The sequence below is a fragment of the Polyergus mexicanus genome, unplaced genomic scaffold (genome assembly GCF_030449975.1).
Source record: "Polyergus mexicanus isolate NDT 795.1 unplaced genomic scaffold, iyPolMexi1.0 SCAF_10, whole genome shotgun sequence".
Lineage (NCBI taxonomy): Eukaryota > Metazoa > Arthropoda > Insecta > Hymenoptera > Formicidae > Polyergus > Polyergus mexicanus.
Genome location: NW_027223330.1, coordinates 8451664 through 8473517, shown reverse-complemented (window position 1 = coordinate 8473517; position 21854 = coordinate 8451664). Strand labels below are relative to the sequence as shown.

The 21854-nt window shown below is 31.8% G+C and overlaps 6 protein-coding genes across 9 annotated transcripts; 3 read left to right on the top strand and 3 right to left on the bottom strand.

Annotated features, from left to right (window-relative positions):
• Positions 1-381: 381 nt before the first annotated feature.
• Cct4 (chaperonin containing TCP1 subunit 4) lies at positions 382-3485 on the top strand. The gene is made up of 10 exons (XM_070303150.1): positions 382-578; positions 891-943; positions 1026-1115; positions 1193-1444; positions 1584-1679; positions 1764-1925; positions 2015-2359; positions 2506-2757; positions 2934-3224; positions 3311-3485. The coding sequence occupies exons 1-9, from the start codon at positions 455-457 to the stop codon at positions 3177-3179; spliced, it is 1620 nt and encodes a 539-aa protein (XP_070159251.1). The 5' UTR covers positions 382-454; the 3' UTR covers positions 3180-3224; positions 3311-3485.
• Positions 3486-4595: 1110 nt separating this feature from the next.
• Pgant7 (N-acetylgalactosaminyltransferase 7) lies at positions 4596-8693 on the bottom strand. Of its 4 annotated transcripts, XM_070303616.1 has the most exons (12): positions 8322-8410; positions 7939-8123; positions 7610-7815; positions 7368-7534; positions 7072-7279; positions 6689-6865; positions 6353-6596; positions 6052-6273; positions 5864-5962; positions 5636-5761; positions 5396-5532; positions 4596-4656 (listed from the first exon to the last, which is right to left on the bottom strand). In XM_070303616.1, coding segments are annotated over exons 2-12 (1740 nt in total). In that variant the 5' UTR covers positions 8092-8123; positions 8322-8410; the 3' UTR covers positions 4596-4655. The 4 variants fall into 4 exon arrangements, with proteins under 4 accessions (XP_070159717.1, XP_070159718.1, XP_070159715.1 ...); XM_070303617.1 differs by lacking the exon at positions 4596-4656 and having other exon boundaries at positions 4677-5532; positions 7939-8109; positions 8322-8693; XM_070303614.1 differs by lacking the exon at positions 4596-4656 and having other exon boundaries at positions 4677-5532.
• Colt (carnitine/acylcarnitine carrier protein colt, mitochondrial) lies at positions 8573-14231 on the top strand. Its single transcript, XM_070303620.1, has 5 exons — positions 8573-8998; positions 9171-9285; positions 9579-9893; positions 12895-13068; positions 13233-14231. Exons 1-5 carry the CDS (start codon positions 8903-8905, stop codon positions 13418-13420), a joined length of 888 nt encoding a protein of 295 aa, XP_070159721.1. The 5' UTR covers positions 8573-8902; the 3' UTR covers positions 13421-14231.
• Positions 10121-12759, bottom strand: LOC138937389 (carboxypeptidase N subunit 2). Its single transcript, XM_070303611.1, has 6 exons — positions 12578-12759; positions 12163-12300; positions 11954-12088; positions 11047-11864; positions 10432-10975; positions 10121-10347 (listed from the first exon to the last, which is right to left on the bottom strand). Exons 1-6 carry the CDS (start codon positions 12614-12616, stop codon positions 10171-10173), a joined length of 1851 nt encoding a protein of 616 aa, XP_070159712.1. The 5' UTR covers positions 12617-12759; the 3' UTR covers positions 10121-10170.
• LOC138937391 (WASH complex subunit 1) lies at positions 14093-21297 on the bottom strand. Its single transcript, XM_070303618.1, has 5 exons — positions 21190-21297; positions 16751-16812; positions 16422-16551; positions 15627-16185; positions 14093-15488 (listed from the first exon to the last, which is right to left on the bottom strand). The coding sequence occupies exons 1-5, from the start codon at positions 21294-21296 to the stop codon at positions 14682-14684; spliced, it is 1665 nt and encodes a 554-aa protein (XP_070159719.1). The 5' UTR covers position 21297; the 3' UTR covers positions 14093-14681.
• Positions 17317-21446, top strand: LOC138937392 (FAD synthase). Its single transcript, XM_070303619.1, has 9 exons — positions 17317-17725; positions 17813-17907; positions 18037-18160; positions 18224-18480; positions 18555-18697; positions 19312-19515; positions 19601-19786; positions 19882-20151; positions 20400-21446. Exons 1-8 carry the CDS (start codon positions 17614-17616, stop codon positions 20141-20143), a joined length of 1383 nt encoding a protein of 460 aa, XP_070159720.1. The 5' UTR covers positions 17317-17613; the 3' UTR covers positions 20144-20151; positions 20400-21446.
• Positions 21447-21854: the final 408 nt, after the last annotated feature.

Genomic DNA, 21854 nt, shown 5'->3' with positions numbered 1-21854 from the left:
AAGCAGTGGTATCAACGCAGAGTACTTTGAAATTTGGCCAATCAGAATAAAGTAATTTTAGTTCCTTTTATTCTGATTGGTCAAATTCTAATTTTTAATCTTCAATTTTCAATGCGTAGTCTGAGGCCGATATTACGTTTGTCGTACGACAAACTTTTTAACCGCATTGATTAGCTAATTTCTAGGGACTCGAGAAAGTTTCTATTTTGCAGCCAATCAATATGCTTATTTCTACTCACAGGAATATAATAGGGTTTGATTGACCAATCAGAAATCTCGTTTCCTTTCCTATTGGAAAGATTGGATCTTTCTGATTGGACTGAATCGAGCTCTAGTCTATCCGACGAGAAAATCGGAATAGATTTTCGAACGCGACCGAAATCGCCATTCGAGAGAGGCAATAACGTTGTTCTCCTTTAATATCTAGCGTGAGAATCCTTAATCGACGAGAAACATGACCAAAAATCTGATAAGGAAGCTGGTGGAGAACGGCGATCATCGCGGGGCTCATGGACAAGCCTATAAGGATAAAAGCAAGCCCACGGATATTCGCAGCAGCAATATCAACGCTGCCAAGGGTAAGAGCGACGTGCGATTCACCGCGACCATGTCCTTTTTCCCGGCGTGTCAGGAAAATATTGCCTTATATAGCAATGTGTCGCGATGTCTCTTCACGTGCGCGATATCGAAACATTGCATATCATAAATCGAGTCTGATTAAGAACAGGGATAAATGTCACTGCATGAATAAAATATATTTTTCTATGATATAAGATGAAAAGTATTCTCCTCCTCAGGGTCTCTTTATTGCTACTCGAAATGAGCAAATTACGTCACTTTCTCGTTTCTCCTTTGTATTGTTATATATCAATATATTTCTCTTCTTGCAGCTGTTAGCGATGCGATACGCACAAGTCTTGGACCCAGGGGAATGGACAAAATGGTAAATTTTATATTTATTTCATTTTTTTGAAATTTATTTAAAATTATTGTAATATATTAATTGATACCTAATATGCTGATAGATTCAAGCTAGTAATGGAGAAGTTACCATCACGAATGATGGTGCTACTATCCTGAAAGAGATGAATGTAGTCCATCCTGCTGCAAAGATGGTAAGAAGAATAAATTTTTTAAATTTTATAAAATGTAACAACATGTATATAATGTATAATATATTTTGTACTTATAGCTTGTTGAGTTGTCTAAGGCTCAGGATATTGAGGCTGGTGATGGTACGACAAGTGTTGTTGTGATAGGTGGTGCACTTTTAGAGGCGGCGGAACGCTTATTGCAGAAAGGTATTCATCCCACTTCGATTAGTGATGCTTTTCAGAAGGCAGCATCTAAAGCAGTATCAATTCTGACGCATATGTCAATACCTGTTGACCTAACAGATAAAGAGTCTCTTGTAAAGGTTGCAGCAACATCTCTTAATTCCAAGGTATCTAAATTAGTGTTGATGTGAGATTACAATAATAATTGTAATAATTTTAATCATCTTTGTATAATATAGTGTTTAATTATTTTATATACATACAGAGATAACAATTTAAAGTATTTTTATTATTATATTATTTTAGGTTGTGCATCAACAATCTAGCCTCCTTGCACCACTCGCTGTAGATGCAGTATTAAAAGTTACAGAAGAAGGAAAGGAAGTGTCGGTTGACTTGCATGTGAGAACAAATTCTTTGTATATGTGTTCTATTGCTAATGTAACATGAATTTTACTCAACAGCATTTTTTTGTTATCTTTATAGGATATTAAAGTAATAAAAAAGTTAGGAGGTACTGTCGAAGATACTGAATTAATAGAAGGGTTGATATTTACCCAAAAGTCTTGTAATGTTAATGGTCCGAAACGTATTGAGAAAGCTAAAATTGGATTAATTCAATTCTGCATTTCACCACCAAAAACTGATGTGAGTGTCGTGAATATAATAATATGAGCGAATTCGTATTTATTTATCTTTGCACGAATGGATAAATTAATCTCTTGATGAATTTCTAGATGGATCATAATGTAGTTGTATCTGACTATGCGGCGATGGATCGTGTTTTAAAGGAAGAACGTGCTTATATATTGAATATTATCAAACAGATAAAAAAAACTGGTTGCAATGTACTCCTCGTGCAAAAATCGATCTTGCGCGACGCCATTAGCGATCTCGCGATACATTTCTTAGACAAAATCAAAGTTATGGTAATAAAGGATATAGAACGCGAGGACATTCCCTTCGTGTGTAAAACACTAGGTTGCCGGCCGATTGCGTCGCTGGATCACTTTGTGGCTGAAAATCTTGTTAACGCGGAACTTTGTGAGGAAGTGCAGACCGGAAATTCGAAATTTGTCAAGGTGAATTTATTTGATAGAAACAGCAACATTGTGAAAGTTAATGTCATATTTCTTTTTATATTTCTGTAATATGTGTTTTACATCTCTTATATGTAAATTATTTTTATAATTAATTATATATTTTTTTTAAATATACATATACATAGGTCACAGGAATTCAAAACCATGGAAAAACGGTCACGGTTCTCGTGCGCGGTAGCAACAAGTTAGTCTTGGAAGAAGCTGAAAGATCGCTGCACGACGCTCTGTGTGTTATCCGATGTTTGGTGAAACAAAGAGCACTGATCGCTGGTGGCGGTGCACCAGAAATCGAATTGGCAATAAAGTTGGGAGAGTACGCGGTGACTTTAGGCGGGGTTGATGCATACTGTATCAAGGCCTATGCAAATGCACTTGAGGTTAGTATTAAATGTGCATTCCATAATTTCTTTTGTAGATGAATTATATCTTATTTATCGTTTAATATTGTTCTATATCTATAAATATTAAACTATATACATTGTGGAAGATGTAGGTAATAATTCGAAATAATTATACAATATTTGATAAACTTTTTATAATTTGTCAATTTTAGGTGATTCCGTCGACGTTAGCCGAGAATGCGGGTTTGAATCCGATAGCAACAGTAACTGAACTTCGTAATCGACATGCAAAGGGTGAAATAACAGCGGGAATTAACGTTCGAAAGGGTGCCATTACCAACATATTGGAGGAGAATGTAATTCAACCATTGTTGGTTTCTACCAGTTCGATAACTCTCGCTTCCGAAACCGTACGCAGTATATTGAAAATCGATGACATTGTCAATACGAATCAATAAATCAAGAAATGCGATTTAAAATTCATTCTTTATTTACATAGCATAGTAAGTACAATTAACAATAACAATATATATCATATACTTTGATGTATTTACGCGTTATCGATATATGCAACTTGATTTTGTTACAGATTTAGATTTTCCACGTTCATCACATTCGTTTGATTGGTTTTACAAAAGCCTATTCATTAACAATTAAATTCGTATATGCTTTTTACAAAAGCTTTATATGATGTAATATTTTTTAAACGCGTTAATACTGAAAACAATAAAAAGTTTACGAGATATTAGTAATTTATTATTTTAATATATATAACAAAGTATAGATGTAAGTAGTATGTTACATTATGTTGTACTTGTGAGAATTTTTGCCTCAAGAAAACATCTTCAATTTTCCTGACTTGTTATTAAAAGGAAAAGGTAGTTAAACCCTAATACCTACAAAACTTATCTCGTAATTCTTAATATTTGTATACTGGAGAAAGAAAGATATATACATAACACATACATAGGTGATTCTCTTAACAATTTAATCGAAATATAATCTCATACAAGGCGGCCCTGGGGCCAGATACATAGCTAAATATTAAGTATATCAGCATATAATAAAAATATATATATGTGTTTATATATATATATATATTAGAAATTACTGCATTTATTTTTAATTATAAATTAGCTGCACAATCACGTCTATTGCTTAAAAAAATAAAAAATTTTACTTTAATAATTGTGAATTTTAAGTACATTTATATGTAATAATCATATTTGATCTAGCGCATATATCGTGGAGAGATATCCGCAATGCAATGTTGGTCACTCCTTTTTTTTTTATAGCAGTGGCATTTTTTTTTTTTTTTTTTGTTCAAATAATCTTTTTAATTTAAATAAGAGTAACACATTCTTTAAAATATGCCGAAATATGATCTAAAAAATATAAAATTTTCAAACACCTAGTGTAATTGGGAAAAATCTAAGGAGTTAATTATCTAAAACAAACATTTATAAAATTTTAAACAATATAAAATAACAAAAAATATTGCTGATCAAAATACATTATATATAAATAAAATTTATGCAATTCCATTACACAATTACATAAATGAAATATTTGTTATATAACATCTAATTATTTATATCAATAATATTCACGATAATTCTTTTATTTTAATAATTATTGTGATTTTTTCCTATGCGTACAGAATTAAAGATGTAATATGTTTTTTATCACCATGAAAAATATTCGACCACTGGTATAAAAATAAAAATGTCATATGGAGATACTATGTATATCTAATAAATATTTTAATCTTCTAGAAAATGTATCTCTTTTATATATAAATTTTTATACACATTCTCACATAAAATTCATATATGGATATAATATTCATTAATTAATTTTATAATTCATTTAAAATAATTATGCATTTCTCTACACGTCACACACATATATATATAATAATGTAAGATTCCTTATCTTTTGAACAGCATGTAAAAAGAAAAAATATCGTAACATTACCAATATTTCCAAAATTCAAGAAATTATTGAAATGTTAAACATTTTAGAAGTTTTAATGAATCAATTTTATAGAAAAAAAAATGTTATAGGAACAAATATTGGCAGTGACAATGAGCAAACTATGTGTCGAAATATTTTTTTCATATACATCTCTTCATATATATATGAATGTTATTAAATACTAATTTTTTGTGTTAGAGCTGTTTATCACTCAGTAAGAAAGAAGAAATGACATAGATAAAATCTAAATAAAATTTGTAGAAATAAATTAAATATTTAGATCGTAGGCTTGATTAATTAAAAAAAAAAAAAAAAAGATTTCAAAGTTAAAATTCATAAATTTGTTAGATTTACCCTTTTCTGCACTTTATAATATAAATATTTATTTGTAGACTCTTTCACACACACATCTTGTGATAATATAATGTAGATATAAAAGTTTAAATTGTTCTTAGATATTATTCTTGTTCGATGTGTATGTCAATATTGAAAACTATAATTATTTATTTGTGTATATCACTGGTTAATATATGTATAATGAATTAGTGTTGCAAACATATGCCAAACCATCCTGCATTATATATTACTAAAAATAGATTGTATACTCTCTCTGCAAAAATCTGTGTGCAACTTATCGAACAATGTACAAATTTTGATAAGCAAAACAGATTTTATAATTTTCTCTCTTCTATATTACCATCTTGGATGGATTTGATGAAAATTCCATTGTTGGTAAGTATTATTTATATCGCACGGCATTAGAGATAATTGTTGAGTTTGGGGATGAAGTGCCATACACTTTTTATGTACTCTATGTAACAGAGTTTTTGTTTTCTACAAATAGAAATTAATATACGTTGATAAAATATAAGGTATAAAACTTTGTAAAGATGTATTGATTTGAAAAATTTCTGTTGCTAAAAGATAATAAACTTACTTCATCATACTGCCATGGACCGTCCGCGGTTCCTAGACGACAAAATGCGTACTTTATACCTTGACCGTCTGCTTCAACGCATCTTTCACCGATACCCAATTGACCTTTTGCATTCAACCTTATAAGCTAATGACAAATAGGTAATTTAAAAAAATCATAAATGTAAAATAAAAAGTTGTCTAACTTATATATCTAAGTAAGTAAAAATATGATATTTTCGTAGATTACCTGATTGTTTCCAAAACCATGACAGTGGGAAGTAGCCATAAGACTTGGTGGTGCATGACCCATAGTATCCAAACACGATCCAGTTGCCACATTTCGCAACTAAGAAGATATTATCATTGTTTAATACAGAAGTTTATGTATTTGATTTGTTGATAACCATTTAAATACGCGTTCGGCCAACAACGCACCTCTCCCCAATGGATATTTGGTGGCAATTCTGGAAATTTATCCAACACATCATACGCCACATTATCCATGTACCACTGGAAGTTCTTACATTTTTTTCGTTCTTTGAAGGCCAACTGCTCGGATATATCGCCGTGATCGAGCAATCGAGCCAATGGTTCTCGGGTATAAAAGAATTCTTTGTGTTTCTCATCGAACCAGGTTTCTATAACTCTTTTATAATTCTGTAAAAGAATTCATTTTGCAATGATTTCTATCTCAGAAAGAAATAGTACATGTGTCATGATAATATAAACTACTCACGATAGTTATCAATGGTCCTTTCTTCTTTTGAGCAAGTTTACCAAACGTATAAGGCATAAATCCTCGGTAAACATGTCCGACATGTGAACACGGTACCCACAAAATACTCCCGCCGCATTGCCATATCTTGAATGACAATTCGAAGTTTTCTCCTCCCCAGACGAGCAATCCCTCATCGTACCCACCCAGTGATAAAAAGTATTGTCGATTTATCGCGAATAAGCCACCAGCGTGTGTAGGTGATCTGTAAGTCGTATAAACGAAATAAAACTAGATGAAAAACATTGTACTACAATAATGAAATTATATACGAAGCTTTTGAAATAAAAATTGTACCTATATGGCATACTGTCGTGTGCACGCGCCTTGGCTTCCCGTCTGGGCAATTCATTCTCTTTGTATAACATGCCCCATTCAAAAATTCCTCTGTACAAGTGGCCTTCCTGATACACAGGCCGATACTCGAAAGTTTTATGATCAATGCCATCTATCACAGGAACTGTCATTACATTCCTAAAAAAGAAGAAAAGTATATTTTTAGAAGAAAAACTCGTATTTGTTGACAGAAAACTTCCTATGAAGAATTCCATTGATAAGCTATTCATTTAATCATATTACATTTTTTCAAGATATACAAATGTTATTCGAAAATGCTTTCTATCAATTTTCCTCAAACTATATGATACTGAATCATTTATTACTTATGATTGTGATTTTACCTATTTTCAGAAATTGGTGCTAAAAGTGGCGGCAACCAATTGACATTGACTTCACAATGAGCATCTAAAAATACTATTACTTCACCCTTGGCTTCACGCGCTCCTCGAGATCGCGTTCGTATTAAACCTTGTCTCTCATAGTTTCTGAGTAATCTAACTTTTCCTCCCCACTGCTCAATGTAAGAATCTAAGTCACTCTTTAAATTTTCTGCAAAAGATTATATCGCTTTATTGCTTGTACCAATTGTCAAACACAGATTTCTCAGATCTTATTATATCTTATGTTAAGCTCGTACCTTTATCAGAGAAATCGTCAACAAGAAGGACCTCCTCCAAAAATTTTGATGGAGTGCGGTCTATAACACTATGAATAGTTCGTAATAGAACAGACCAACCCTCGTTATGGAAAACTATAATAACACTGGTGCGTGGTAATTCCTCTGGATAATTCCAATGCTTACATCTGCATCATATAAGAAAAGATATAAAAATATAAATGCAGGATCTAATATAATTAGACATAAGAAAAAGGGCTTACTCTGCTGGCCTAGTATCTGGGATTGCTCTCGATAACGAGATTTCATCAGAACATACCATGTTCATGCCATAATCGGATTCTGATTGCTGAACATCATTTAGTTGATCGTCTCTTAAAATATGTGGTTTACCATTTTCCCCAGGACCAGTTCTAACTGGTACATCGCGTAGCTCATAATTTCCTAAACCTTCTACAAATACTGGTACCTGTATAATATAAGAAAAAAATATTAAAAAAGTATTTGAAAATCAATAGTAATCTTTGATGTATATTTATTTTGAGTAAACTATGTATTCATTAAAAATAGGCGAATGTATCGAAGAATTTACCTGTTTCTGTCTAAGACCCTGTGCCCATTCTTTTATATCGTTCATATGATTGTCTGGGGATAAATTAAGGAGAATGTATAAAAGTAATAACACCAGTGTACTACCAATGAGTATATGGAACAAGCGATTTCTTCTAAACTGTACAATCCTCATCTTTCGCAAGTTATATATCTAAAATCTAAAAACTTAAACGCACGATTATTAATAGAGATCTTTCTTTATTATCAACAGAATTTAATATACAATATTTCTCAAAAATTCTTTCAACGATGCATGTTTTATTTCAACAGTACACGAATCATAATTTAATCGCTGCGTAATTCGGAACTCGTCCTGTTTTCAACTGACAATTTCAAAAGATAAATAAATGAAATACACGATACCTCTTGTCGGAAGAAACAAATTGGGATAACGTAAAACCGGCTCGACGGCATATATTCGTCGACGTGTCGTACGTCAATAATAATTATAGACGTTAACAAATTTATTCATCATATCAAGAATCAAGAACCGTAATGTTCACATTTGCATATATATATAAAAGTGGCCAACGTGTCGCCAGCTGTCACTGGTACTATAGGTACGAAAAATGTGCGACTAGAGACGCTACACTTGCAGAGCTGATCATCGCCATGTTTGTATTAAAAGACCGTGTTTGCTGATTTGAATAGATGTATATAATTCAATGTAATCTAGTATGATCTAGTATTACTCTCGTGCGAAATGTTGCCGAGGATGTTAAAATGCCATCGCAATATAAATATGGATGTATATATTAAATTGTGTAAAACACCGTGAAAAAATCACGAGTAAATCAAGATTAATGGATCCTGATATGTCAAAGATTAATTGAGAGCCAATTGACTTTTGATTGGTGTACTTTGACCCCTGACTTGTCGAATGAGTTTTAGAATTATTATTTGTTTGATATTTGGTATTCCAAATCAGTTGTAATACAGTAATCATGTCCGACAGTGTTAGTCCTATTAAATATTTCTTAAGCGGTGGATTTGGCGGAATATGCACCGTCGTGGCTGGGCATCCTCTGGACACCATAAAGGTGAGGTTATATATATTTATATTAGCATATTTGATGAGGAATCAAGTTTCATTGCACACTTGAATAGAATTGAATTTATCTTTATCTTTCATTTCTTTTGTTTATAGTCTAATTAAATACATGACAACATGCATCTTGCACAGATTCTAAAAAAGAAATTATTGTACAACAGGTACGTCTTCAGACAATGCCAGTACCAGGACCTAACGAATTGCCTCTCTACTCAGGTACATGGGATTGTGCTAAGAAAACAATTACCAAAGAAGGAATACGTGGTTTATACAAGGGTATTTATCTTTACGCCGTATAGTATACAAAAATTGTTACATTATGTTTTTTTGAAACATCAAAGATATTTTCTATGTATTTTATATTATGTAAAAATTATACAGCGCTTTGAAATAACTGTGGAATAGTTTTATATTTTATATAAATATATAGTGTCAATGTTCTTATAAAATTCTTTCATAATTACACAAGAATAGTTCATATACTTTTACATGTTTTAGTAGAGTTTAACAAAAACTTGTATACTCTTACAAGAAAAAAAATGATAAATTTGTATTTCTTTTATATTTAGGTATGGGTGCACCATTATCTGGCGTTGCTCCGATATTTGCAATAAGTTTCTTCGGATACAGTGTCGGGAAGAAGCTGCAACAGACTTTCCCGGATGAAAAACTCACGACATTGCAATTATTTTACGCCGGCGCTTTTAGTGGTATATTTACGACTGTTATAATGGCCCCAGGCGAACGTATCAAATGTCTGTTGCAAATACAACACGCAGATGCGAAACCAAAGTATAGCGGACCGCTGGATTGTGCGAAGCAACTGTATCGAGAAGGGGGCATTAGAAGTATTTACAAAGGCACTTGTGCTACACTGTTAAGAGGTATAATTTGCAATCTCTTATTATTAATTCTTACACGCACAAATTTGTACTATTATTTATCAAATATTTTCATATTTAAAAAAATTTTATATTCGTTTTATATATCACAAATTTATATTGGTAAGAAGCAAACTTATTACATACGCGCTATTATTTATTCCAAAAAGAAGGATAAAATATATTTTTAGAAATTGATATATTACAAAAATTTATCATATATTTTTAAATTCTGCGTTTTTCAACATATACACACAATTTGCAAAAAATTAGAAATTGGCTAACTGATATTGTTATTCTCTTCGAAGTCTTCTCTCGTCTTTATATACTTTTGAAGGTATCGTTTTCTCGGGTTTCTACATTGTAAACCACCTTTGCGCAATGCATGAAAAACTCCCCAATTCTGCAATCGCTTCGGCGTCGAACATCGCGGTGCTGTCTCCTTATTTCTGTTTACCTGCGCAATTCGCATTTTGTCTTTATTAACAATGAATTATCAAGTATAAACGATTGGAATCAAATCAGATAAAATGATAGTTACTAAATGAGGATTCCAATTAATCATGATGCATGTACAATCCCAAGGATTCTCGTCCAATCTTATATTTTGTATTTGTTTACTCGGCAATCTAAGACTTTTAAAAAAGTCCAAAGGTAGTGAAGTTAATTTGTTCCCTGTAAGTATAATTTCTCTTAACTCCTTCTGTTGTTGAGTAACGAATAAACCAGGCGGTATGGATTCAAGATCGTTTTTCGATAGGTCGATTCTTCTAACTTTTTCTAAACCATAGAAGGCATCCATGGAAATTCTCCGAATATGACAATAACTTAGATCCAAATCCATCAGATTGGCGAGATCGACAAACGCATCGAAATCAATACTCGTTACATTTCCTTTCATTTTGAGATGCGTCAACGCCGGCAATCCTTGTAGTATAAAGCGTTCTAACATAGGTATGTCCAAATTGTATAAATGTAATATCTCAGCTCTACGTAGACCGAGTAATGAATTTTTTTGCAGTTTTAATTTTGAGGTCACACCTCCGAGATATAGTTTTATTGTCGTATTCATAATCTCGAAAGTACTGAAACAGATATAAATATACATTATTTTCTTTAGATCCAATCGTCGAGATATAATTGCGTAGAATATTACCTTGGAAAAATGGAATCCAGAGGATTCTCTGTAAAATCAGCACTTTTTAGCGTCGGAAAAGGCGGAAATGATAATTCCGACAAGAATGTCAAATTATTTTGTCGCAGGTCCAGATGTTCCAGCATAAGCAACCCTGCCAAGTCTACGCTCTTCAGTGTCAATAATTCATTGCTTGCCAGTGATAGCGATCTCAAGTTCGGCGTACCGTAGAAACAAAATTCCGGTATGAACTTTAAACTATTTTTCTCCAACGAGAGATAAAGAAGACTATTGAGGCCATCGAACATATGCCAGGATATGTCTTTTAGGGCGCAATCGTACACTCTTAGATGCGTTAACGCGCCAAGCGCAGCGAACAGTTCGACATTTTCCCTATAGCCCTCCAATTCTTGTTTATATAGATCGTATGGCAATATCTCCTTGTCGTCGCTATTCTGTTGACTTAGAAAAATGAGTCTATGCCCTTTGTGCTGACTGACATTGCTTACGATCGCTCGATTGTCGTCAATTGCTTCGGATTCCTGAGAGCTCATCGGCTTGATCACCAAATTCGCTTTGTTCTTATTTGGCAGATTTAAGTTTGACAATTTAACTCGTTCCAAATTTAAATACAACAAGATAGGTCCTAGAGGATACATAGCATCGGATGAGAGACGAATGCCACCTTTTTTTCTGTAATTATTCGCTTCCCTCATAGAAGGATCGCTATAATCTATCCCTTGAACGTCTAACGATATCAACTCAGTGAAGCGCTGGAATGTAGTAGCTTGTAGAAGAATGTCGGTGTCTCCATTGCCCGATTCAAGTAACGTTAGAACCTAGAAGGCCAAAAGAAATTAATATAAATATATATGTATAAATATATAAAATCATATACGATATTATATATATATATATACTATATGACCTGTATATCTGAAGGAAGTTTAGCCAAAAGTTCGTCAGGGTTTTCAACAATTACGCACGTTGCTATTTTTAATAATTCATGGGTCATAGAATGCTCATCATTCATATTAAAATCGACATCGTCGGAAGATACATTCTGTTGAACATAAACGCATTAAATTATGAAAACCAATAATTATGAACACTGATATCTATTCGATTCGTTTGTACCTGATCTCTATCTCTATTAGTATCAGCCCATTGATGTAGAGGTAGATCAGAGAATTTTTGGATCTCGCAAGTACATTCTTGCGGGCATCTTATCTCCCATACACCACCGATATCGATAATTTGTCCTATACCCTGATCCTAAGTGTAATATAATTTAGAGATTAAACAATTTAATATTTTATTATGGGACATATCTTCGAAATTTATTTTGATCATCTTATAATTTATCTTATATATTATCTTATAATATTTAATCTGAGATAAATATTTGTTTTATATGATATATTGATGTTTTATATTAAATGCTGTAATATATTTATGTGAAGTAATAATACATATAGAAAGTAAAGTTGGATTAGTAGCAAAGCAATAATATCTAACATAAGCACATCAAAGTATCAAAATTTGTATATACCAAAGATAAGACGACGAGAAATAAGAGAACGAATGTCATGTTGTCTCACTTTACGAATTTTGATTTTGAAACGAAGCACAATACGTAGAAACCAGTAACAGCACGCTGGTCTGAAGGAAACTGGATTTTGTTAACTGTGTTATCAATGTGCCTCGATGCTTCCTATCAAACAGGATGCTTTCTATCTGTCAGCCCACACGCTCTCTACTCGCTATTATTAATTGCGAGCATAATATTTACGTGCCATCTTCATCCTCTGGAGTAAGAATACTCGAGCGATTACTAATTTATACTCTGCCTCCATATATTTGTTTCAGATATCCCGGCCAGCGGAATGTATTTTATGACATATGAATATCTAAAAGAATATTTTACTCCTGAGGGAGGGAAACTCAGTTTACCAGCCACCATAATAGCTGGTGGTTTTGCAGGCATTGCAAACTGGTTGGTGGGGATGCCACCTGATATCTTGAAAAGTCGCCTACAAACTGGTATATATATACTTAATATAATAATGACAAGGATATTTTTTTTCAATTTTACATTGGGGTTTTCAAGAGAATCAATTGATATAAAAATGAGATATTTATATAATAATTTATATAAAGATTCCGTATAAAACTTGCAGCATTATATATCACATATTATATTGCAGCCCCAGAAGGTATGTACAAGAACGGAATACGTGCAGTATTTGTCAAACTGATGAAAAACGAGGGACCAATAGCGCTTTACAAAGGTGTTGTACCAGTTATGCTGCGAGCTTTTCCTGCAAATGCAGCTTGTTTCATGGGCTTTGAAGTTTGCATGAAATTTTTGAACTGGCTCGCGCCAAATTTATAATTTAAGCCGCGCATGACGTAACTAAATGAAGACATCTTGTTTCTCTTGATATTGATTGCCAAACGCTATGATTCATACACTAAGCGGTTGTAAAACGATTAATTTTATCACAGATGAAGTTTACACAATTTATTTCTTCCTGCCTCGCAGAAAACTCAAAATAAATCTCAAGAACAAGTTATATACATATATAGAGTGTGAAAACTAGGAAATAATATAATGTAGTCTTTGCGCAGGATAAAAGAATTAAATATAAACAAATGAAAGTATGATATCAGGGAATATACTTGTATAGTATAATCTTGTGGACATTAAGTTTTATAAAGTTTTAAATATATATCTATTCACACAAATATATATATATATCAAATTTTAAACATATATTACATGTATCAGGAATTGTGATAATAATTCCTAAGACATATGGAAAGACTGCTCAATAATCAATTATATATATGTGCAACCTTTATATTGGTATTATAAATGCATCATGTATATTATATACACACACACACATACATATGGTTTGAATATATAAAATTTTATTAATGTAACAGTATATATATACATATATATACATAGTTAGTTACATTTGTATATTGATATACACTATATTGTATATAAGAAAATGTACAATCGATATTGTGATGGAGTAATTCTGTAATGTTTTATGTACAAGACTTTTCTCCAAGGAAGATCGCACAATATATATATATATATACATAACACATAAAAATCCAATATATATACATATATATATTATATAGACAAATAATCAAAGAAATGTTTCTAAAAAAAAATGATGAGTTGATGTACAAAATAAAGTTTTCTATTCTGTTATACACACTTATAATCTCGTAAGAAATCTTTTATCCCTATATAAAATATGTAATTTGCTCATTTGTAAATATAATCATTATACAATGTCTTTTTGCCTCTGTATATGAATTATAATGTTATCACAATGATTTTTTCAACATAAACTTGTGTTTAAATTAATTATAGAGAAAGATATAATCAGCAGCCACACATCGAATAAAATTTTAAAACAAGTAATTTTCATATTTATGAAAAAAAGGAAGTACTATATTTAGACCTGTATTGTGGCTATCATCCGCCTGTTTCAGTCTATTATCGAATTTCCCCTGAGTCTTTACACGCGAATATTGACAGTTTAAGCCATTTGTCTACATAATTGTTCCATGTGTTAAAATAATTGTTCAATAGAATGACGCTCGATTAATTATCACGACAGTAATAATCACTCTTCCCAATCATCTGTGTCAGGTTGAGAGTCATATTCACTGGTGGCGGAATTTCTGTCCGACGCGGACGCTTCATTCGGTTTTGGAGGCGGTGGTATCAGACTGGACATTCTTTCTAGAGCACCCATTGTGGAACCGGCGATACCTTTGCGTCTCAGAGCTAATTTTGCGTGCAAATCCGCCATCAGATCTCCCCCGACTGACGCCGAGGACCATCGATCGTGCTTCTTCGCATCCGGTGCAGTAGGCCTCAATTTCGCTCTACCTATCCCGCCAGCGTCTCGAATCGCCGCCATCAAATTGGAACGATCATCCGTTGTAGCTTTCGCAGACGGACAGCTTATTGTCTTCTCTTGTTTCTCTGCATTGCTGTTTGATGCAGAAACAGTCGAATCTGTAGCTGGTGGTGGTGGCGGCGGCGGTGGTGGTGGTGGTGGCGGTGGTGGTGGCGGTGGCGGAGGTGCCATAATTTGCTGGAAATTAATTTTTTCATTGTTCGCAGCATCGTTTTCTTTTATGATAAACGTAGGAGGTGGAGGAGGTGGTGGCGCAGATTCCTGTAGCGCGGTTGTCACGATAGTAGATACAGGTAGAACGGGCAAGTGTGGAATATTATCATCCATTTTCGGCCCAGAGTCTTTTTCGTCACTGATCGGTGTCGGCAGATCCAAGCGAACGGTAGGCGTCGTGACTGCAGATGACGGCGCGATAGGGCTTTGAGAATTAAAATCGAGCACAAATTTCTCATCATCCACAATACCCGGTAAATCCGGGAGTGTTAGGGGTACATTTATCTGAGGAACCTGAAATGTATAAAAATTTTTATAAAAATAAATTTAAAAATTGTAAATTTAAAAAAAGCGATATACACAAGTAGTTTAAAATTCACAGAAATTGTTGTTAAGTACGTGTAAATTAATGTATTATATAAAAAATCTGACCTCTCCAAGAGTTGGAGTATATAAATAACTGGAAGATGCATCCATATCCGACGACAGCCATGGTTGTACAATTGAATCTGGTGCATCTTCAATTTGCTGCTTGTCAGTAGATTGACGCGATGATCTCGTGGATGTTTTTTCGTAGGGACTATCCATGCTATCAAATAGTAGGAGGGCGCTAACTGAAGATAATTGTGGTGGCAATGGCTCCTCATTATTTTCAGGGTTATCTTTTTTGCTGGCCTTTGATCGTACGTGATAAAATTGGAGCTTCTCTTGGAGATTGACATTCGCAGCATACTGACCGTCCTCTGTCTTACAATTAGAAGATAAATACGCTTCGGGAATATCTTTTATAGGCACAGAACATTTATAAGCGTTTGGTATAATAGGCGCATGTTTGCGCTGCGGAGGTATAGTCATTTGATACTCCTTATAAGTATGATTAGCTGGATACTTAGCAGCAGAATACATTTTTACTGCCTTCAAATTTAAATTAGTCTGCAAATAGTGCAATCTGTCTTCCAATTTCCTTGCTCTTTCTTTAATGCTAGTTAATCTGCAAAAATAAATTTGTTTACTTTGTTAAAAATATTGTCATTATTTAAATAAAAATGTCACAATTAAATTATATTTAATTAAATTTGATAACAATCACTTAATGAAGATAATAATCATATTTAATTGCATTTAGTTATAAAGTTTTAATTATACATTTAGTATTCAATTATATCTAATATAATTATTATAATTAGTATTAGCAGTCAAGAAATTGATAAGTTTTTTTTTATATACTTTTGTGCATTTTTTGAAAGCCTCTTGTCTATACAATCAAATATATATGAGACAGCATCACTCAAGTTGTCCAGGGATTCTGCTATTTGAACTATAGTTTCTTCATGTCTCAAATTATTCGGGATAACACCTGGGAGATTTAAAAAAATCAATTATACTATTTGTAATTATTATCAAACTCTCTAAGATTATTCTGAGTCGGTTATCAGGTTATGTTACACGATAAAATTATAAATAATATACGAGTATAAAATGTTATAAAACGCGTTATAAAATTATATAAAATTATAAAACGATGGATAAGAATTAAGAATTATAAATTTACGTACCGATTTCGATTCGTTCTGGCATCTTGGTCCCGGAAAATAGTGAAAATAATTGCTTCACAGTGCTATAATACACATGTTCTCACGATTATAAAAATCGATATATAATGTATATATTTAAATTACATGATAATCATTCTGATAATATTTTTGAAAAGAGTATTCAATTCAATGTTGAAACGAGATGACACAGTAACATATGACCATAAATAAAGAAAACTCTAAGAGAGTTGACGGCTGCGGTCGAAAAGACGCTAGAAATGCTTTGAAGCGTTTAATTGACCAATCAGGGCAAAGAGAGTAAAGATTTCTTTATTCTAATTGGTTAATGTAATGCTTCGAAGCATCTCTAGCGTCTTCTCGACCGCAGCCGACATAAACTAAATAAACTGAGAATGATGTCAAGTGACATGCCATGGACCAATCAGGTAATACTAGAAAAAGATGCCATCATCCAAACGCATTTCTTTAGGTACATTTTCATCAAACGATCGATTTCAGGGGCTCGTGAAAATGTACCTTTTCTCGGCGAAATAGTGGCGATAGCGCCAAACAATGGAATCGCTCATTCCAGTAATTAGAGTGTGTATAGTGTATAGAGTTCGGTGCATAAATATGACAGGTTTTCTAACCTTCAGTAATAGCATCTTTAACGCTTAATAATTCTTTTTATATTATTCTTTAACATAATTTATATATATCATATTTTATCATATTATTTATCACATTTTTTATACGATTTTATCAGATGATAATTTATACTTTTCAAAATTTTATTTTTATGCAAAAAGATATTTATTAAGTGTATTTTTATTAAAATTTTAAGTCGAAGTTTAGTCAAACTAGACATTTACCAAGAAATTATAATGATAAGTTTCCACTGTTTTTACATTCGTATAAAACATTGTATAATGTGTGCACAAGTGTCGTCAAAGTTTTATGCAACAACTGCGAATCATCCTACAGCAAGAATAATTGGTGAATATACAAAAGAAGATTATTAACATTGTTGCATTAATATTAACGCTTTAGCAACTCTTCTGATGACATATTATAAATTTCTAGTTATTGGAGATGAAATATTGAAAGGACAAGTGAAAGATACAAATTCTTATTACATGTGTAATCTATTGTATAAATGTGGTATTAAAATGAAAAAGGTAAGCGATGAAAAACTTAATATTTTGCAACAATTGTATATTACTAGATATATTTTGTAAATGTAATATAGAAGAAAATTTATTTTTCATAATATTTATTTTATAATATGAACAATCTGTTTTTTGTAGATCTCTGTTATAGGTGATAATGTCGAAGAAATCTCAAAAGAGATTAGAGATGCTTTCAACGAATATACCTATGTTATAACATCTGGTGGAATTGGACCAACACATGATGATGTTACATATGAAGGTGATTATGTTTAAACAAATATGATAATTATATACAAATATTTTAATATATTATAATTTATAGGTCTTGCTAAAGCTTTCAATGATACATTACATTATCATCCCAGATTAATGGATATAATAAAATATCAATTTGGGATTAACGATCCTTCATCTCTTGCTTATAAAATGGCTCGAATTCCTCGGAAAGCATCTCTAAAGTTTGGTTCAAATCCAAGCAGCGACAAGTCGAATACTTATCCATATATTGTATTAGAAAATGTATATGTTTTTCCTGGCTCACCTGTATTTTTTGAGAAATCTTTCCAAAGCTTGTATCAGGTAAATATTTTAATGAAACTATTGAAAATTCTTTTCTTAATTTATTTATATTTTTATACAAAACTTTATTTCAGGAACTGCTATCAACAAATAGAAGATTTATAAAAGAAGAACTGTTTATTAATGTTAGGGAAGAAGTATTTGTAAATGTTTTATCAGCTGTAGTAAAAGAATTTCCCAATGTTACTTTTGGTTCTTATCCTGTGAACAATTGCAGGTAATGCAGAATAGAAAATTATATTATAAATATAAGGTTTACACAATAAATGGTGATAAGGCCCTAAATAAGTCCAAAAATACCGTTTTTTCTTAAATATGTGGAATCTATTTCATTTATTTCTATATTTTGGTAAATACAGAAGATATAGAATCTTAGGAAATATAAAAATAATTTTTTTTATTTCGATACTATCTAATAAAAAATACTCTTAGTACAGTCTTGTTTAAGTAGTTATTGAAGGACAGAAAATGTCTAAATCATGCTTTTGTTGCTGTAAATAAAATAAATATTTCAATACAATTTATACATTTCTTAATGTTACTAGTAATACTATTAATTTATAACAAAACAAAAATAACTGAAGCCTTATCGCCATTCATTTTTTTATTTTTATATTAATATTATTAATATTTTTATATTAATATTAAATATACATTATTTAATTTTAGAAATAAAAAAAGTTTTAGGATTTGAAAAATATAGATATGTATATCATATGAAATCATAATATTTTTTATGTAGATTTAAGGTTATATATTTCTGACAAAACTTGTAATGAACCATTTTTCTTTTGGGATATTAATGAAGTACAAATATAAGATATATTATAGATATTTTAAAACGTTCGTGACTATAGAGAGTGACAATGAAAGCGATACCCAAAAAGCAAAAGAAAGATTCTACAAGCTAAATTCTACAGATATTTTTGTAAATTTTGATCGAACGCCACATATAGATTGTATTACCAAATATAATAAATTTCTTCAAAGTTGTTTACGTCGATCAATTTACGAGCAGTCGCTCGAGAAGCTTAGGTAAAGAAAACTATATATACATTTGATATCTTTTAAGTACACTATAATATTATATTTAACACCAATTTTTTTCCATTGTGCTTAGACAATTGTATCAGAGTTTTGATCATGTTTCAATACATATTGATGGCAGTATAGAATCAAGTGTCGTTCTTCATCTTGCTCATATATGTAAAAATCAGTCGCATTTCAATAATAAGTTACAAGTGGTTTACTTCAAAGAGAAACAATCGGCTGATCTAGAAGAATTCGTCAAGGAAATGATTGATAAGTAATAATCAAAAAGATTTAATTAATATAAAGCAATCTTATTCAATAACTATGCAATATTTGCGATAGATAAAAATTGAATTATGTTTTTCTTAGATATAATTTAGTAGTGTATATTGTGGAAGCTGACCCTGATAAAAGGATAAACAAATTAATATTTATGCAACCGCACTTACGAAAACTATTAATCGGAAAAATCGAAGAAGTTGGCAAAAATGAAGTTAACCATAATTATAACAACATAAGTAATGCGGATCACACACAATTGCAAATCTATAATCTTTTACATAAATGGACGAATGAAGATGTATGGACTTTAGCCTCGTCGTTGTATCTGCCATATAAATCGGCGGCTTAAAAAAAGTGGTAAGAAGGAATTATATTTTAAATACTGTAGAAATATATATATTAAGATATGAGCAATATATTTAGAAGTACAAATAATCAAGTTGTATATAATCAAGGAAAATTACGATAATGATATAACAATAAATGTGTATAGAACAAAATTCGTAATTGAAATTTAGTAGCATGCATGATATAAAAGGATCATGTTAATTACGACACTAATGGCAAATGCGCGATATTAAATCATATTGCGAACTTGATTCCAGAATTCTCGAAATTTGAAAATGTTTCTGGCCTGATATCATATAATATTTGCAAGGACGTGAATAAAAGCGACTTAGTATTGTCTACGTGCATTTTCAATATGTCTGTTTGGCCATCCAAGCGAAACTGGAATGTACATGGAAGGGAGAAGTACTAGGGAATGGGAGAATTATAGGGGATGAGATTGAGGTACCTCGCGAGGGTATGAGCAAACTACAAGCTCGTATTACACATTTTTCAGTCGAAGAAAAGCCGACTGGTTGGAAAGAGAAACATTCTCAGCCTCTTCCATTATTCCTTTATCATTTTTGTTCCATTTTTTTGAGATTTCATTCCGAATCAGATTATTTTCACTTTTATTTGTCGAAGCTCTAAAGTTAGAGCAAGTATTTTATTGATGATTATCACGCTACATCGCAAATCCAACCATCCAAGCATGTATTTTGTTGGCATAGTTTGAATTTCGTACAAATAATGAAAGTAAAAAATTAATAATCTTTTGAGAAAATATCATTCGAACGATAAAATACACATCAATATATGTGTGTTCGTATATACATAGACATAGTCGTACATATTCAGTACATATTCAGAATGAAAAAGAGAAGCCGATAGTACTGGAGATAGAAGAAAGGAAACGAATGTATATTTTCAGAACAAATATTTACGCAAAATAGATATAAAAAGAATGTGTTTTCTGTTTGATTTGTGACTGTATTTTTCTTTCCGATTCAACAGCCCTCTGTTCTTCCTCCCTCGCCCTTGCCACCATCAAGCAAACCACTCACTTACTCTCGACTAGCTCTCCCCTCTTTCGCGCGTTTCCTCTCGCGGATCCTCTGCGCTCGCGTTTGCGTAGGCGGACAGCAGATGAAGAGAAGGGAAAATTCTATGGGCATAGGTTATTGACATATATATATATAATATATCGAGCTGATGTTTCGTGAGATTTGATCAACACTTTTTTTTACATGTGTCAAAAAATGTGGAAATAAATTTACTTTCCGCATTATTTCATTATTGAATGAAAATTTATTGCATTCTCTCAAAGTTACAATTCATATATATATATATATAACGTATGTATATATATATATATATATATACATACGTTAGCACTTAGTAATATTATACAATTATTTATCAACTTATCCATTATTCTTCACTCGGTTTTTACTTCAAATTTATTTTTGTTTTCATGTCTCGTTTATATCAGACTAAATTACGCTCTCTTAGGAATTATGAGTAAGATTCAACATTGGATTTCTCGCGATTCTCTTCGAGCCTTGTATGATACGATATACTCGCTATTATATTGTATAATACATCAGTTGAGCTTTTCATCTAATTGTAAGCCAACAAAAGCCTGTGTCTAATCCAATAGTAATCTCTTCACTACTTCGGCAATTCACAAATTTCGCTAATTATTCTTCATCGTCCCTTTTGCGTTTTTGCAT

Excerpts from the sequence above, each read along its gene's own strand:
- Cct4 (XM_070303150.1), top strand. The coding sequence starts at position 455 with ATGACCAAAAATCTGATAAGGAAGCTGGTGGAGAACGGCGATCATCGC. Across the intron at positions 579-890 it reads CAATATCAACGCTGCCAAGG|CTGTTAGCGATGCGATACGC; the intron begins GTAAGAGCGACG and ends CTCTTCTTGCAG. Across the intron at positions 1,116-1,192 it reads TCCATCCTGCTGCAAAGATG|CTTGTTGAGTTGTCTAAGGC; the intron begins GTAAGAAGAATA and ends TTGTACTTATAG.
- Pgant7 (XM_070303617.1), bottom strand. The coding sequence starts at position 8,372 with ATGCCGTCGAGCCGGTTTTACGTTATCCCAATTTGTTTCTTCCGACAA. Across the intron at positions 6,866-7,071 it reads GCACCAATTTCTGAAAATAG|GAATGTAATGACAGTTCCTG; the intron begins GTAAAATCACAA and ends CTTCTTTTTTAG. Across the intron at positions 5,963-6,051 it reads CAAATATCCATTGGGGAGAG|TTGCGAAATGTGGCAACTGG; the intron begins GTGCGTTGTTGG and ends ATATCTTCTTAG.
- Colt (XM_070303620.1), top strand. The coding sequence starts at position 8,903 with ATGTCCGACAGTGTTAGTCCTATTAAATATTTCTTAAGCGGTGGATTT. Across the intron at positions 8,999-9,170 it reads ATCCTCTGGACACCATAAAG|GTACGTCTTCAGACAATGCC; the intron begins GTGAGGTTATAT and ends ATTGTACAACAG. Across the intron at positions 9,286-9,578 it reads AATACGTGGTTTATACAAGG|GTATGGGTGCACCATTATCT; the intron begins GTATTTATCTTT and ends TTTTATATTTAG.
- LOC138937389 (XM_070303611.1), bottom strand. The coding sequence starts at position 12,616 with ATGACATTCGTTCTCTTATTTCTCGTCGTCTTATCTTTG. Across the intron at positions 12,089-12,162 it reads CTAATAGAGATAGAGATCAG|AATGTATCTTCCGACGATGT; the intron begins GTACAAACGAAT and ends TATGTTCAACAG. Across the intron at positions 10,976-11,046 it reads CTGGATTCCATTTTTCCAAG|TACTTTCGAGATTATGAATA; the intron begins GTAATATTCTAC and ends TATCTGTTTCAG.
- LOC138937392 (XM_070303619.1), top strand. The coding sequence starts at position 17,614 with ATGATAAGTTTCCACTGTTTTTACATTCGTATAAAACATTGTATAATG. Across the intron at positions 17,908-18,036 it reads GTGGTATTAAAATGAAAAAG|ATCTCTGTTATAGGTGATAA; the intron begins GTAAGCGATGAA and ends TGTTTTTTGTAG. Across the intron at positions 18,481-18,554 it reads CTTTCCAAAGCTTGTATCAG|GAACTGCTATCAACAAATAG; the intron begins GTAAATATTTTA and ends ACTTTATTTCAG.
- LOC138937391 (XM_070303618.1), bottom strand. The coding sequence starts at position 21,296 with ATGCCCATAGAATTTTCCCTTCTCTTCATCTGCTGTCCGCCTACGCAA. Across the intron at positions 16,813-21,189 it reads GAGGGGAGAGCTAGTCGAGA|CACTGTGAAGCAATTATTTT; the intron begins GTAAGTGAGTGG and ends TGTGTATTATAG. Across the intron at positions 16,186-16,421 it reads CTTTCAAAAAATGCACAAAA|ATTAACTAGCATTAAAGAAA; the intron begins GTATATAAAAAA and ends TTATTTTTGCAG.